This window comes from Mytilus edulis, chromosome 9, assembly GCF_963676685.1.
Source record: "Mytilus edulis chromosome 9, xbMytEdul2.2, whole genome shotgun sequence".
NCBI classification, from domain to species: Eukaryota; Metazoa; Mollusca; class Bivalvia; order Mytilida; family Mytilidae; genus Mytilus; species Mytilus edulis.
In genome coordinates this window covers 67561369-67579823 of record NC_092352.1, presented here as the reverse complement: position 1 = coordinate 67579823, position 18455 = coordinate 67561369, and the positions used below count along the sequence as shown (strand labels likewise).

General features: G+C 32.7%; 1 protein-coding gene across 3 annotated transcripts in view; it reads right to left on the bottom strand.

The window, feature by feature from the left end:
- The window catches only part of LOC139488891 (cAMP-dependent protein kinase regulatory subunit), a 109495-nt gene that overhangs the window by 72006 nt on the left and 19034 nt on the right, over positions 1–18455 (bottom strand). Inside the window, exon 1 of one of the 3 annotated variants that reach the window (XM_071274852.1) lies at positions 10945–12135. The exons of the other annotated variants lie outside the window; for them this stretch is intronic. Coding sequence (XP_071130953.1) covers positions 10945–11346 — 402 coding nt within the window. The 5' untranslated portion in view covers positions 11347–12135. Of the gene's footprint in view, positions 1–10944; positions 12136–18455 lie in introns of those variants that run through there. 3 annotated transcript variants of the gene reach the window in all.

Below are 18455 nucleotides of genomic sequence, written 5' to 3'. Positions count from 1 at the left end.
GCCCTCAACTATTTGCTCAACTGATGGCCAGCTACTAAGCCCTCAACTGGCCCTCAACTGATAGCTCAACTGGCGGCCAGTTGAGCAATGCAGTTGGCCTAGTGATCATTTTTTCTGTATGGGTACTGAGAACACTGTTTTTCAATAAATATTAAATAAGAAGATGTGGTATGATTGTCTGAATGAGACAACTTTCCATAAGAGACTAAATGACATAGATGTGAATAATTACAGGCCACAAAAATTCAGCCTACAACAATGAGCAAAACCAATACTGCTTTAAACAAGCTGACATATGACAGCTGTAAAATAACTTAAAGAAAAAACTAACACCTGATTTGTCTACAAAACCTGAATACATTTTAATTAGGGACCAACATCTGTATTAGAGATATCAATTAAACCATACAAAAAGGTATTGATCAAATACTGTTTTATTCCATTTGAAAATAATTCGGTTAATATGAAATATTTAATGAATTTGAATTAGTACAAAAAGATGAACGTGTTGATTTTCCTTTAAGACTGTGCTACATCCTTGGAGTTGTGATACACAACTTCCGTTGCCAGGATAAACTAACAATGATATTTAAACTTGGTCATGATTACAATGTTTACAGTTGAATTCAATTCAGTGCCTTTAATGGAAAATTATGAAATATCAACTCAATCAATTCTCTGGAAAGATTGTACTGAAATTTTTCAAATGATCTTAGCTTAATTTGATGTAGAAACTTTATTAACTGAAAATGTTTTAATGTTTTTTCAAGGCAAAAGATTTCTGACAGATGAAATCTCCAATTATCTCTAGTAATGTATTTTATAAGATTTTCACAAGATAAAGCTCAATATTATACTTTCTTCCAATATGAGGGTTCACAGTTCAGTTGGCAAGAATTTATATATAGACATACTGTGAAAAAAGAATTGCATCTTGATTATTAATCATTATCTGTAGTTTTTTGGAGTGCATAATAAATTGATAGTCATGATTAAAGCCCCTCTGTACATTTTTACAGTGATATTGTTGGCTTTTTTCAAAACTACCTCTACCCTTTTTTTTTGGGAAAATATGCGTCATTTTCATCAAATTGGGAAATTTAAAATAAACCATGAATTTGACTGAAACGTCTATTTACAGACCCATTTTCAAGAGTCAGTGATGATACATAAATAGACCCTCAAATGTGCACATATAGTCATTTTAGGAAAGAAAATTGTTTAAATGAGTGTTTTTCAGTTTGTATTCATACACAATTACTACTGTCACACTGCACTAGCTGTTTGGAAAAAAAGTTGTCTTTTTGGGAATAATTTTAAGCCATATTTTTTTCAAATTGGGATTCTTGACTCCAGGGGAAAAAGCCTTTATTTTCCACTAATTTAAGGCAAACAATATCACTGTTTTTAATTCTTTGTTTTGCTTTATTGTTCAATGTCCTATAACAGCCACTCATTTCTGAAGCCTTTTATAGTGGACTATGCAGTATCGGCTTTTGCATTGTTGAAGGCTGTACAGTAACCTATAGTTGTTAATTGCTGTGTTATTTGGTCTCTAGTGAAGAGTTAAACCTCATTTAAGCAATCATACAACATCCTCTTTTTTCTATCACCATAATTTTCATTCTTAAACTTGCCCTCTATAGGACACTTGAATATATATTACAAATTTTCATATGCTATTTTACAAAAGTGATTTTAGGACTTAATGTAATAATCGTGAAATAGATTAAAATATATTCAGATGAAATTAATACATCAACCGTTCTCCTTTTACAACTTGTAACAGATTTTTCTTCTTCTACCACCGTTTAATTCCAATTGCAAATTACTGTAACACTGTGTTTTGTATTGAAATGATTATTAATTTTATTCCAAACATTCAAACCATATTGTATCGTTCAAAAATTAAAACATTATCTCTAGAATACAGAAAGATTCTGTCTACAGAAATACCAAATTCCAATTGCCAAAGAATTAACTTAGAACTGGAATATTCATGCAATAAAAAAATAAAAAAATATTCAAAGAAAGGAATTGTTATTGGAAACCAGCTTAAATGATTCTCTTGTGCACAAAGTGTAAACTAATTATAGTCAAAACAATAAAAGATTAGCTGTAATGGCACCAATGTTCTTGTGCAAACAAATTGTTTTCTAAAAGAATATCACAGGAATCTAATCACAAGGATCAATAGATTGTTATAACAAATTAACCTCCAGGACTTCTAAAGATTTATAACAAATCCACCTCTTAGGACTTCTTTACAAGGGAAACATTTGTTTGTTTAATAAGAAAGAAGATATGAAAATGTACCGAGAGCTCCAACGCAATCCAAAATAGCACCATAGAAAACTTGTCTAAATTGTGAGGTGATCTTAATATATTGAGGTTCAAGGACAGAAGAGTTTGACATGAACAGAGTTGACCTTTGAAGCAGGTTAGCTGTAGTATTTGGTGATGTTGATATGACAATCTTGAGGACTGCTAGAGCTTGACATTTTCAGTGGTGGATACAGAAATTTTCATAAGAGGGGCCCACTGACTGCCTAAGAGGGGCCCCTTCCGGTCATGCTTGAGTGAGTGATTCCCTATATAAACAACCAAATTTTTCCTACAAAAGTGGGGGCCCGGGCCCCCGGAAAAACCCTCGATCTAATCCACCTCTGATTTTGTATAGAAGGTAGTGCTATTTTTAGGAAAGCTTGAGTGCCAGAAGAAAACCGCTGACCATTACTAGTTGATTAGTCTTTTAAGAGTATGATGCATCTTCGACATGCAGGATTTGAACTCAAGACATAGTGTTGACAGGCTAGTGATACTCTGTAGTTCCACTTACACCATAAAGCCTCATCTTTTTTGAGGACCATACGTTGACCTGTAGATGTCATTTGCGTTTTTTGTTGGGTTGCAGGGTCATAATGGAATACCTTTGCACTCCCTTAGATCCCATTCATTGTAAACCATGAAAGGAGATTGGGTTATAAAATAATGAAATAAGAAATGATTGCCAATGAGACAACTCTTCACCACAGACTTCATGGCATTAAAGGAATTACCAACATTAGGTAACTGTACGTTTCAACAACCAGCAAAACATTATTGGATGATACAGCATAGCAATTAAACTATAATATCACAGGACATGACAAAAGGGAGAGTTGTTACAATACTGAAACATAGCCATTGTCATTCATGACACAGTTATAGATATATCCATAATTGTTTAATCAAGTATGATAATGTCATCGGTAAGAATTTCAAACAATGAACTCAATTTATTTATATGAAAGTTGCTGACCTGTAAAATTCTATAATGTAACCGAAAAAACAAATGATATTCAAATATCTTCATTTCATAAATGTTTAATCTTTCATTCAAAAACATCTATCTACCTCTACCAATACAAATCGTATTTCATTCATTTTTTTCAGTTGTAATTTCCTGAGATTAAATTAGTTCAATCACTGAACCGGTACACTTAAAGGATGTTATTATTTCTGAGGGAAAACGAAAAATCCAATTTCCGTACCATAATATGTTTAGATTACAACCACACATTAAACACAATTTCTATATTATCCAATAAGCCTGAGGAATTCAATGAAATATCAGTTGTACTAGGGTATATAATTTTGTTCATTTGTGACATTTAACGACTGAGGCAGTGATACTATCATCAGCCAGGTACAAATGACCAAATCGCCTCTAGAGAAATTTGTGTAAAATTACCTGACGTCAAACAGACACTTTACTGCTGAAAACGTCCACACAGTACAAATGACCTGAACTCACCCAAGAAAAACTTTTGTGAACTACCTTGACTTCAAACAGGGACTTCAAACAGGAACTTCAAAAAAAAATTCAGGCGAAATAAAACAGGGACACTCACTCTAAAAGGTCTTAACCTTAAAGCTTCTTCAGAGAAATCAGTTTCCTTCTGGCTGTTTAACAGAATTTATATACAATTATCAACAAATGAAAATAAAAGAATATTTAAAAGAACGTTACTTGGCAAAACACAAAAATTTTGAAAAACTGAAAACACTGAAACCTTAGAATCAACACAAGTTAAGTGCCATCAAGATGATGCTTGATAAAATTCATAAATTTGTCTATTTGTCACAATCTCATAGTTTAAAAGCAATAAAATTTGAATTTGAAAATTGGATAAACTTATGATTTATCAATATGTGTGAAAATTGAAGGAAAACCTAACAGTAGTTATGAATTTGGAGACTAAATCAAGGATTTGTAGTCTTGCTATATAAATCCTTGACTAAATTAACAGAAATTTTATACATCATTTATAGAGTGATTTCTTTTTTGATACTTTGTTTTCTATAAGTTTCAAATTTCAAAGTATTTAGGCTTCCTTCAATAAAAATACAGCTGATTAAATCACAAGTTTATGAAACAAGATAATCTGAAGTACTTATCAGCTGCTTTAATCCTCAGGTTTCCAATGTAAGCTTTATTTGAAACTCAATATTTAATTCTCAATGTTTCACAAATCTAGCAAGGTCAGTCATCATATTTCTAAGACATTATGACATCATCAAAAATGAAAATCATTTGGATATATATACATAAACATGCTAATTCTCTTTTCTTTTTTTGTATTTGTATAACTAGCTTGTGTGCTCTTATAATTACAGAAATACGAAACTGTTTTTCTCTGTCTGTGACTAGATTTATAAGGAATCAAGGAATATGTCCTCACCATGACATATAATTGACTTTATATGAAGACCATATATGTCCATACAGGTGCCAAAGGGTTTATCTGTTCTAACTGAACTTACAAGTACATTAGATAGATCTATAGGGGCTTTGAAAGTGCAAATTAAGAAAGACTGACTGATTCAACAATTATTTCCAGATTCTGGACTTTTCAATTGTAAGAAAAAGTATTACATGCAAAAAATGCAGAAAAAAACAAACATAATTAATTAATTAAGTGACAATAACAATTAATGGATGCCAAAAGTAAAGGTTACAGTGGCGGATGCCAGAATACATATATTATATTTCTTGATGCAGTGTTTTATTCCTAATTTAAACTCATAACCAATTAGGTTGCCTCCTAATAATGATTAAAGGCTCCTAATTCTTCTTTTTAAGAGGCGGCCTTCCACAATTTAAACAATCGCATAAAAATAGGGGTTGTTTTCATTCAATTGTTGAATTAAGAGATTTAATAAAATTGAGAATGGAAATGGGGAATGTGTCAAAGAGACAACAACCCGACCATAGAAAAAAACACAACAGCAGAAGGTCACCAATAGGTCTTCAATGTAGCGAGAAATTCTCGCAACCGGAGGCGTCCTTCAGCTGGCCCCTAAACAAATATATACTAGTTCAGTGATAATGAACGCCATACTAATTTCCAAATTGTACACAAGAAACTAAAATTAAAATAATACAAGACTAACAAAGGCCAGAGGCTCCTGACTTGGGACAGGCGCAAAAATGCGGCGCGGTTAAACATGTTTGTGAGATCTAAACCCTCCCCCTATACCTCTAGCCAATGTAGAAAAGTAAACGCATAACAATACTCACATTAAAATTCAGTTCAAGAGAAGTCCGAGTCTGATGTCAGAAGATGTAACCAAAGAAAATAAACAAAATGACAATAATACATAAATAACAACAGACTACTAGCAGTTATCTGACATGCCAGCTCCAGACTTCAATTAGGGGTTTAGTATCATACCATCATAACATATATGAGAAGAACATAACCCGTGTCATGCCAACAACTGGTTTTTTAATAAATGTGTTTAGTTCCGATGCAAAGACCTTATAAGTGAATCAATATTAACTCCAAAATATGCAATCTTTAATGACCTGACAACAGTATCGTAACTATATCCCTTCTTAATAAGTCTATTCAAAGGTTTTTTTTAGTTTCTGAGGAGAATACTGACACCTTTGTGCTTTATAAAGAATATTTCCATAAAAAATTGGATGTGAAATACCTGAACGTATAAGAAGTCTGCATGTTGAGCTATATTTACGAATGATATCCTTATACCGATGATAAAATTTAGTGAATGTTTTGACTAGTTTGATTTAAATCTATCTTATATTATTTACCATTATACCCCCTCCCTTCCTACCCATAATAACCCATTACATAAACAAACACCCATTAAACACCCGATTAGAATATAAGGGCCCTATTTGTTATAAACAGAAAACAGTGTAAACATTCCTGAAGTTTCCCTGCATTCATAACATTTCTATACATAAACACGTAAGATTTGATATCTAATACATCCCATAATGATTTCTGACATGTAATTCTACGTTGATGTAATATCAAATCATAATTCCCAAGCATTTTATATCCTCAAATATAAATACATCATATGTATCAGCATCAGTGATAAAAAATGAGAAAATCCATTGGTATAAAAACATTTTAGAGCTTTGAGTTTCAGAGCTGGTGTAACATGTGTAATGTTCTAGGATTTTCACTATAATAAATCAAAGAAATCAGGGTTGATGAAAATAGAGTTGTTACCCTTGGGAGTCTCAATTTTCTGAAATGAGACTTTAATCAGTTTGGTCCAATCAGTATAATACACTGATTTTTCTATTTTTCAGAAACAAAATTCTTGGTTATCTAGCATCTAGTCCTTCAATTGTTTTGTTTACCATAGCCAAATTAATTATTCCTGGCCTCCTCGAGTATATAAGATGAAGATGTTAATATAAAGTACTTATATATTCACTCAGATTTTAAATAAATGGTCAATCTTAAAGTGGGCCCGCGAGTATGTAATTTCGACTTATAAAGCTGAAAATAACAGCAGGGTTTCCTTTGTAATGAACCTTACTCAGACTCACTGAGGGCCTTCGATTCATTTCAGAAAATTTTGGAGCAGGGCTTTTTATGGTTCTGGAAATCTGACAGGCTTTGAACAAAAGCTTTTAAAAAGTGGTTAAATGGTTAAAAAAAAATTAATAAGTATGTGTTCCAAAGCATTCAACAGCAATAAATCAGGCCCTAAGAATATTGTTCTAAAATATTAGCCTAATTTCCACTATAATATTCACAAATTCAAGTGACACTTCATAAAAATTACCAAGATGTATCTATGAATTCCTAAACCCTTTAAATATATACACTCTCCCTTCTACACCCCCTGTTGATCAGTCCATATAAGTCAAATTCTGGTCATGAACTTATTCCAATGACAGATATTGACTTGACAGTTAGGACAAGTTTTATGGTAAGAATAGCATACACCCCTGACAAGTATTGTAACCTTGACATGATTGGGACGTCTGCATGTATGTACATAAAAGTCTCTACAATTATCATGTGACGGTGTTCCTACAAGACAAAGTCCCTATACCCTCTGTATAAGAAACTTGAAAGGAAAGGAAATTTCCTAAAAAAATCATCTTAACTGCATCGAAAAAAAAATGCTTTTGAATTGGCCTTGAGGGGAACTTAAAGAAGTATTATGCAAGCCTGAGTGTGACAATTTAGCCCTAAGCTATTATTCTTATGTACTTTTGTTCAAATTAAATGGTCCTATAAATGAATATCTGGATGGGGTCCTAATTCTTTTTTAATTATCCTTTAATTTTTATACCATTTTCTTTATGCTTTATTTAATTTGCCCATTTTTCTCAATTCCTTATATTTTGGGCCCTTGCTTCTGCACTTTGTAGTCATAATTTATTCTCTACCTTGTAAACCCGTCCCCACTCTCTTATATGTTTCAAATGTATCAATATACGATTATACATGTATTGGCCAATTTAAATATTATATCAGGACACAATTGTGACTAGTTATTCTAAAGACTTAGTCCCATCTGTTGCAGACCATTAAGTGCTGTGTCACTACTGTGTACTAATACTAAGTTACTTAACATGAGTTTTATTCAGTCACTGCTCTTTAGCATGAAACAGAAATGTTCTGTAGGACATCAAATTGGGTACTTCTAAATGAAAGTCAGACATGCAAATAACATATATGTTTTCAAATGTTTTTAAACAAAACATAAAATAAAAAAAGAATCTTAAATATAAGAAATTAATCCAATAATTGTGCATTTTTCTGTTTTTCCTTCTCTATTCTTTGATATTCACAAGAACCATAAACAATTATTGACTACTTACACATTTAATCATACTTTATGTTTATATCTTTTTCTAAAAGCATATTTTCCCATAGAACTGGTCCATATGTTAAGTATTATATTATAGTAACAAAGGCATGTCACAACATTGGAACAGCTTTAACTTTCACACTACAGAAACAGATGGGACAATTTATATTTTTGCATAATATACAGATGTAACTTTTTTTCACCCTTGCAATTTAACAAAACAGTGTTTTCATAAATCAAAGAATAGTCTGTTATATTATTTTTTTCAGTGCTTCAAAGTCTTAGGTGTTAATTGATGTTCAGGGTCTTTGGCATCTTCGCTAGCCAAGGGTTACGATCCACTCCCGCTCTCTTCACCCTTGGCAGATTGAGCCAACATTTGTTATATCAATGTCGCGCCATCTATCGGAAGATTAAAGTCACGCCCATTCCGAATACATTATTCTTGACCAATGGTAGCACTTGAACTCTTCAATTTGGAGGTAAAAACACGATAGTGTCTAGATTCTACCCACTTGGTAAAGCCGGAAAGGAAAATATACGTCAACATCCATGCATTTGTGATGAAACATACACAGGAACTTCTATTTGTTGATTAAAAACATTCAAGTTGTCACTAAATATAGTCGTATGTTTAGTGATGTAAAGACTTGTTGCACAATAAACACGTGGCAATTGTTTACAAACACTTTCTACATTTACACGTGATAATGTTATAGGCGCTTTTTGATTGGATGCAGCGAGTTTCTACTGCAACCAATAAAAATTCTTACCTTGTGTCTCCGAAATATTATCTCAATCCGCCAAGGGTGAAGAGAGCGGGAGTGGATCGTAACCCTTGGCTAGCGAAGATGGGTCTTTGGATAAATATCAGTTAAATTTTCACAACTAAACAACTTTTACAAGTATAAATAAAAAAAGAAGATTTGGTATGATTGCCAATGAGACAACTATCCACAAAAGACCAAAATGACACAGACATTAACAACTATAAAAGGTCACCGTACGGTCTTCAACAATGAGCAAAGCCCATACCGCATAGTCAGCTATAAAAGGCCCTGATATTTAGACAATGTTAAACAATTCAAACGAGAAAACTTAACAAGACACATTATGTAGCTTTTAAATTCAGAACTTGGTATATAATATAGACTCTTAGATATTCTAAATAGTAATATTTTGACCTCTATATATACATCTTCAATGTGAATGGCTTTATAATAGTTTATTAAGTTAAAGCAGTTGTTGTTATTTATGTATACCCCAAATTCACTATAATAAGTCAAATATAGTCAACCAAATAAACAATCTCATTCACTGGTAAATTAAATAAAGTCAATTTCCATCAAGCTAACAATAACATGAATAATGTCAATAACAATCAAGGATATTTACCATATAAATAGATAAGAACTGATGTATTCTTGGATCTGGTGTTTTAAACCAGGTTTTACAGCAACAAAGTCAGATCAATTCCAATTGCAAAAGGTCATTCATGATTCAATATATACATGTAAATACAAATTAGGAAACCCTGCTTCAGTGTGACAGTAAGAAATAAAGGGGAGAAAGATACCAAAGGGCAAAAAACAGCATACAAAACACCAACATAGAAAGAAGGAACTCCACCAAAAACTGGAAGTGATCTCAGTTGATCTCTGAGGTACTCAGGAAGGGTAAGCAGATCCTGCTCCATATGTGGCACCTGTCCTGTTTCTCATTCATGTGTATATGAACATACCGTTGATAAGTCTAATTGGATTACCAAGGACATATTCAGGGAGAAGATTCCAGAAGGACTATCAAAATAAAATTGAGATTGGAAATGGGGAATGTGTCAAAGAAACAACAACCCAACCAAAGACCAAGAAACAGCTGAAGGCCACAAATGGGTCTTCAACACAGTGAGAAATCACGCACCGAGTGGCCCTAAACAAAAATATGTAACTAGTTCAGTGAAAATTGATGTCTTACAAAAAGAAAAAAAGAAAAAAACCACAAAAAGACAAACAACATTCTACAAAACTGTCGACACAGAAAACTATTCAGATAAAATAATATGAGCACTTACAAAAACCGAGTTTTTTTTAAGGTGCTTTAGAAGGTAAAGATAATATAAGAAGGTGTAATACGAGTGCCAATGAGACAATTCTTCATCCAAGAAGGTATTACTAGTTGCTCCACTATTGCACCTGTCCTGTTGCTAATGACAGGTTAAAATCTAGTGACCAGTAGTCATATTTATTGATGCAAAAGAATCAACTTGGTTCAATTTTCATACAGTATTGCCTATTGGACAAATGATAACACTATAGAGTAATTGATCAAATATGAACTTTTTACTATTTGAGATATTTTAATGGATTCTAAATTAAGCCTCACAGTGATTTTGCAACACTTTATTGGGCTTATGACATTTAAGCAACAATTACTTTTTCACTATAATAGCTCTCTGAAATATTCTCTTATGGTGTCAGGAATATGACAGGAATGTTTCTAATATTTTGTTAAGGTTGACAAACAGTTAGAGTTTGTATGGTAAAAAGTGTTGCTTTTCTGATGGCTGCAGTACATGAAGTCGGCTGTGTACAATTTCTGTTTTGGTTTTAAGTTCAAACTATTGTATTCAAATATCCAACGACAAACATATAATGTAAACAGACACTATCAAAGTTTATCATATAATTCGAAAATTCATTTAACCCCCTTACCTCAAAAACCTGGTGATAAGTCTATTTGTGTACTTTCTAGACAACAAAACTCAGTTCATGATCAAAGTTAACCAGGACAGAAATGGTCAATACAACTTACTTCATCAATGACCTGAGGTTCACTAGCTTTTGACCCAGCATCTTCTGACTTGGGTTCTTTACTTTCGCTTTCACTTTCAACTTTATTTTCATCCGTCTTTTGATTTTCCTCACATTGAGGTTTTGTTTCCTCCTCCTTCACAACAACCCCCTGTCCTATTTCAGTTTTGTTCTGATCACTCTGTGGTGTTGAATCCTCTTTCAAAACAACATCCTGTCCTGTGTCAGTTTTGTTCTCAGGTTCAGACTGTTTTATATCATTTTGTACTTTATCATTTTGGCCCTCAGGGGCCTTTTCACTTTTCTGATCTGAAGCAGTGGCCTCGACATTGTCTTTTGATTTGTTTTCCTTCTCACTACTACTCCCACCAGAAATCGTAAATTTACGAAACTTATTTCCCATTATTTTCTTTCGAATGTGTAATTAACGTAACTTTTCTCTCCAGGTACAATATGACCTAATTAACACTTAATCAAAGGTCTCCAATCAAATTGAAATATTCTAATAATTTGTCATAGAGTTATTAAAGATATTACAGCTAGTGTGTAAACTCCTCCAGGCTAATAACAATACATCAGTCGTAATCGCCCTCTACAATCACATATATCTAATTAATTCTTCCACATAGTTATATGAGCATCGGCTTCTTAATTTCTCTTACAATTAATTCACTGAAACTTGAATAATTATTGATGCAAATATAACCCAACCACACAACTTATTCAGACGTAAATGATGATTTATGCAATTTGTCAACATACACACTAGTTCACAAACAAACAATTACACACATTCAGTTGTTAAATGCACAGTCAATGAAAAAAAATTCCCAGTTTGCCAATGAAATTGATTTCTTTCTGTTGAGAATGTATGTCAGCTTGAGTTCAATCAGCTGATCCGATAATAGTCGGTTGCACTTCTTCCCTGTAAAAAATCTTCTTCACTGAATGAGGTAAATTATCTTCCAGATGTCCACGGTGAGATGCTATCTGTGCTGAAGCTTATTCTCTAAGAACACTAAGTTATTATCACAGCATCTCAATAGAAAGTCTGACGCAAGTATAGTAATAGGATCAATTTTTACAAAGCTTTTTACTTTGACAAAAAATGTATCAACTTCATATAATTAAATTCTGTTCTTCCCTACATAACCACTCAACTGTAAACCCCATCCACAGTACATTATAGTGCGTAAAACAACTTGTTCTACAACTTTATCTGTAACCTATTTAGTTCATGCCTTTCCGAACAACATATTGCCCTGGGCAGTGGAAAGATAAGTTGATATACATGTCTCGATTAAGACAATATTGGGCAGTTTGGACCAACAATAAAATGGACAATCATACCTTTCTCTGCGGTTCATTTAACGTTCAGTATTTATTTTTTTAAGAATTAAGATTAAAATTGAAATAAAATAAAGAATAAAAGATAACACAAGTTTGAAGAAAAAAATCAATCAGAGTGTTAGTATTGAACAGTGGAAAGCACTTAACATGCTTAAGAGGATTTGGTAATAATAAAATCAACATTGATAAGAAAAACATCACCCAATTAAAATTCATTCTAGGGGAGACAACTACTCCTAACACAAAAATTATTTTTACACTTGAATAAAATTAAGGAAATAAGAAATTTCAAAATTAGAACTGACAAAAAATAAGGCTAAACAATAATAATTTCAATCAAATATGGAAACATTAAGGACAAACATTTTAAAATTTAATGATTACCGGTATTTTTTTTTCTTACAATCTTATCTGATTATACTATAAGTTACTCACTCAGGCTATTGATTTTTAAATAAAAATTTAAACAGCAATGTAAAGCATTTAATTTACTCAATTAAAAAAAGTATCAATTTAAGCAGTTTAGGTAAATCAAAACTTTATATGAATTGTAACAAACATGTAATGTGATGTCAAGAAACATAAGAAGATGTAGTATAAGTCCCAATGAGACAACTGTCCATCTCAGTCACAATTTCAGTTCAAATATTTATCATATATATAGAAAAATAATTTCCATTGAAAATTGAATACTGTAAATTCAGAAATTATTGCAACACATTCTGATCATCCTTATATGTTAACAGGGTTTAAACTTCTTAGATGGTGTAATAAATGCAATCATTATGTTATGCCATAGATATGTATATTACATTTAGGTAACGCCCACAAAAAGTACATAATAAACCTATCACTTGCAAAATATATATGTATTTATGGTAAAATATGTAAATAACATGTAAAAATCTGAATTCATGCTATTTATTTTTAATATTGCCTTTCAGCTATTGCTGCCTTCCCAATACAACAAATGGAAGTTTTTAACGACCTTGACTGGCTATAAAGCCCTTGCACGGTCGGTTTCCCAATACATATAGTTAATGTTAGGTTTATAAAATCAAGTAACTTGATAATTAAGACAGGCTTTTTTTCACTTTTGAATTTGTTAAAGTTGATTTTCAAATTTGTGGCTATTTGTTGTTAATTATTTCTCTTTATCTAACATTGATTTATCTCCATACTCATCTATCTAATATCAAGTAATGGTGAATCTGAAATATAGTTTTGAAAAAAAAAATTAATAATTTCAACAATTGGTATTTAATCTTCAAGTTGTTAATCAATCCACGCAAATTGACATCCACAAAAATAAAACAATCCACAGTAAATTACGTTTCGTCAATGGTTAAGGTACCCCCCAAATGATTGCTAAATCATGTTGTGCTTGTTTTGTTTTTTTCAATTATAAATTGTAGAATTGTAAGCTAATATTTATTGATTTTCCTACATTAGGTCCGAGAACACAATTGTTTCGTAGTTCATTTCTTTTAGAACATAAATGAAAATTTAAAAAATCCCACCTGCGCTTTCTCAAAGAAACTTTTACAGTGTGTTGTACTACTTTTGGGACAAATTATATCAAAATTATAGAAAACTTCATCGGCTCTAACTCAAAATATGGACAATTTTATGTTTAGGGCGTCTTGAAATCTTTTGACAGCTTCCGAAGTGCTAATTTTCAACCTTTTTCATCTGGACCAAATCACTACTTTCCTTTAAAATTCTGGACCCAAATTTTTTTAAAGTGTAATTTCACCCCCTATTTGCAATTTGAGGCATTAAACATGGAGAAATAAATTTGGAAGGGGTATACAAATTAATGGCAAGTAATTCCCACTGTCAACACTAGGAACTATATTCGTGAACAACGAAAATCAAGGGACGACAATTGTGGTCTCGGACCATTATATGAAAGTTTCTATGTCTTCAATAATAGCAGGATATAGCTAACAACTGACATAACCAAAGCCTTTTTAATATTGTTTCATTTTTGTTTGTGTCATTAACTTAATTAAAGCTGTATCATTTTATTCATTTTAATAATTCTCAGCATTTTGTTACAGTCAGTTTTCTTACTTATCTACAATATATACATAAAACTTTAGTTAAACCAGAGAAATATGACATGTATAACAATGTATTATGTTTCTGGTTAAACTTACAAGAAGACCAACATTAAGCAACAGCATCTATTACATTTCCATCAATATGGTAAAAATATAAGACCATGTGCATAACTAGCAATAAATCTTATACAATTATCTACCCTACATAGATATAAGAAGATGTGGTACGAGTGCCAATGAGACAACTCTCCATCCAAGTCACAATTTGCAAAAGAAAAACAATTATAGGTCAAAGTACAGTCTTCAACCCAGAGCCTTGGCTGACACCGGACAGTAAGCTATATTAACATTAAGGGCCCCAAAAATGACATGTGTAAAACCATTCAAATGGGAAATCCAACAGTCTAATCTTTGTTAAACACGAGAAATGAGAACACTTATGAACTACATCAACAAATGACAACTACTGAACATCAGATTTCTTACTTAGTAGGACAAGTGCATACAAATGCAGGGGGTTTAAACGTTTTAATAGGTACCGTTACTTTTGCCCTTATCTGAAACAATAGTGTAACATCACAACATAAAGACACACTATAAAATATCAATTACAATGGCTTCCCTTACCTTTGCCATCTTTGCTGCCTGATCATGCAATCCCAGAAAAACAAATCATTTGTGGAGAAAAGTGTAAATTATACTTTAAAACTTTAGATTCATGAAAACACATAACATTACATAAAACTATCATTTTATGTTTTAGATTTTTATTAATGTATAGTGCTTCTAATTCTTGTACAATTAGCTTGGAACACCTTGCTATGTAAAAAGAAAATTGAATTACTTTTTACATCAAACAGGTTGATAACACATATCTAGTGCTATCTACTTCATACCCCAACAAAAGTTTGCTTTCTGTGAAAGAACTAATGTTACAAGAAATGTACTTCAGGCTTCAAAGAACCTATGCTATCTAACTTCATACCAACAAAAGTTTGCTTTAGTACTTGAGTTACTAGAAATGTTAGGCTTCAAAGGCCCTGCGTATTGCTCACCTGGCACATATGGCATAATCAAATAGAATAGCAGTAGCAACCCTGTTTTTTTTGGGGGGGACAATCAATGCATTTGAATGGGGACATAAAGTTGGAACCCCCATCCTTTTCTTCTTGGTTGGGAACCACCCATTTAAAGATGGATGGATCCCAACCCGGGTGGTCATTCTTCAACACAATAAAACCTTTAAAACTTGCTTAAGATGTTTATATAAGGACAAGGGTTAAACTGATTTCATAAATTATCCAAAAAAAGTTGAAAAGTGACAGAATTAGAATTAAAAATTGCTTTAAGTGGCCATTGTCTATATATTAATTTAGTATCAAAAGATTTCCATACCAGGATGCCATGATTTTCTTGACATCTTAGACAAAAAGACCTTTCATACATTGCCCTTTCCAGTTTAGACGGAGCAAGAAGTTTATAAAAATAAAGATAGACAAGAGTGCACACGCTGAAATGTCTCGCCTTCTTTACTAATCATTGATATTATGTTGATAGTCCTAAGTATAAAGCTAAGCTTTATTACAACTATCACACAAACAGAACATTAACCAAGATAACTAAACATAGACCAATATGAACCTTGAAAATGAGGTCAAGGTCAGATGAACCATGCCAGGCAGACATGTACAGCTACAATGCTTCTCTACAACATATAAGTTGACTTATTACTTATAGTTTAAGAAAAATAGACCAAAACACAAAAACTTAACACTGTGCAATGAACCGTGAAAATGAGGTCACGGTCAAATAAAACCTGCGCGACTGACATAAAGATCATAAAATATTTCCATTCATCAAATATAGTTCACCTATTGCATAAAGTATGAGAAAAACAGACCAAAACACAAAAACTTAACTATAACCACTGAACCATGAAAATGAGGTCAAGGTCAGATGACATCTGCCCGCTAGACATGTACACCTTACAATCATTCCATACAACAAATATAGTAAACCTATTGCATAAAGTATGAGAAAAACAGACCAAAACACAAAAACTTAACTATAACCACTGAACCATGAAAATGAGGTCAAGGTCAGATGACACCTGCCAGTTGGACATGTACACCTTACAGTCCTTCCATACACCAAATATACTAGACCTATTGCTTATAGTATATGAGATATGGACTTGACCACCAAAACTTAACCTTGTTCACTGATCCATGAAATGAGGTCGAGGTCAAGTGAAAACTGTCTGACGGGCATGAGGACCTTGCAAGGTACGCACATACAAAATATAGTTATCCTATTACTTACAGTAAGAGAGAATTTAACATTACAAAAAATGTGAACTTTTTTTTCAAGTGGTCACTGAACCATGAAAATGAGGTCAAGGACGATGGACATGTGACTGACGGAAATTTCTTAACATGAGGCATCTATATATAAAATATGAAGCATCCAGGTCTTCCACCTTCTAAAATATATAGCTTTTAAGAAGTGAGCTAACACCGCCGCCGCCGCCGCCGCCGCCGCCGGATCACTATCCCTATGTCGAGCTTTCTGCAACAAAAGTTGCAGGCTCGACAAAAACCTAGCTATAACTGTATGCAATACAAACATCAGCAAATAAGGAACTATATATATTAGATCCTTAGGAATTATGATAAAGGAACAAGGCAAATTAAAGTAACACTAAATCAATGGAGTTTACTTCCTGATCAAGCACACAGATAACAGCTCGAGATATTAAATTCAATTTAACTCTAATTCAAACAATGATTGATAAAATCAAATTTTTCAATTTCCATGTTAATTTTTATCATGTACTGTGGGTTCATTAATATTCGTTGGATACCAATTTTCGTGGATTTCGTGGGGACAAGGGAACCACGAATTTAAATGACCAACGAAATACAGATTTTCTAAAGGAATGTATGCATAATTTGCCAAAACAACGAATTTACATATCCACGAATATGCAAGTTTTCATCAATCCACGAAAATTGGTACCCACGAAAATAAATGAATCCACAGTAATAGATGAAAATCAGCTCAATATCCACTTTCAATCAATATTTGTTAGATATGACAGTGGCGGATCCAGGAGGATTCAAGGTTGGGCCCCCCCCCCCCCCCCCCCCCCCCCCCTTCCCCCGCATTTTTTTGGGAGCATCAACGCATTAAATGGGGACATATAGTTGGAACCTCCCTTTTATCCTTGGTTGGGAACCCCCCCTTTTGAAAATGGCTGGATCCCCCTTTGTGTGAGACATTTTCAGAGTAAAATGTCAACCTATGTTGAATATAAACATTATACAAGTGTTATTTCTGGTCCAGATATCTCAATCTGTCAATAAAATGAGTGTTGATTATAGTGAACAAAGACTTAGTAAATATCCCCTGGTTCTCCGTTAATGAGATGCTCGGACTACAAATTGCCAACTAAGTAAGACCTAACGATTACTTCATTATCTCTACCGATCAGATCAATTGACGAATGCATTAGAAACCATTGTTTACAAAAATGTATCTGAATCTCAATCAGCGAGATCAATTGAAACATAAAAAACATTGTTATTTATCAATATATTCTATTGTTAACTAATAAATCTGGTCAGTAACTGACATTCAAAGGTATGGTGTAACTAATTATATCTAATTAAGTCTTATAAATCTATTAGAACTCTGTTTATTACATTAGTTTAATGAAGATAATAGAATCAGAGACCTCTTTGAAGGACAGCAACAGTTGTAGAATACTTCTACTAAGATCAAGTTGAAGGAACTTACTGCCATCTTCTTGGTGAAAAAGTAAAGCTAAATAGATATAAGAAGATTTGGTTTGAGTGCCAATGGACAGCTCTCCATCTAAGTCACAATTAGTCAAAGTAAACCATTATAGGTCATAGTACTGTTTGTAACACAGAGCTTGGGTCTCACCCAACAGCAAGTGATAAAGGGCCCCCAAAATGACTAAAGTAATCGGTTTAATCTATATTAGATTAAATGGTACAATCTATTTATTGAGACACCAGAAACACTTATGACTTATGAACCACATCAACAAACGACAACTACGAAACATCAG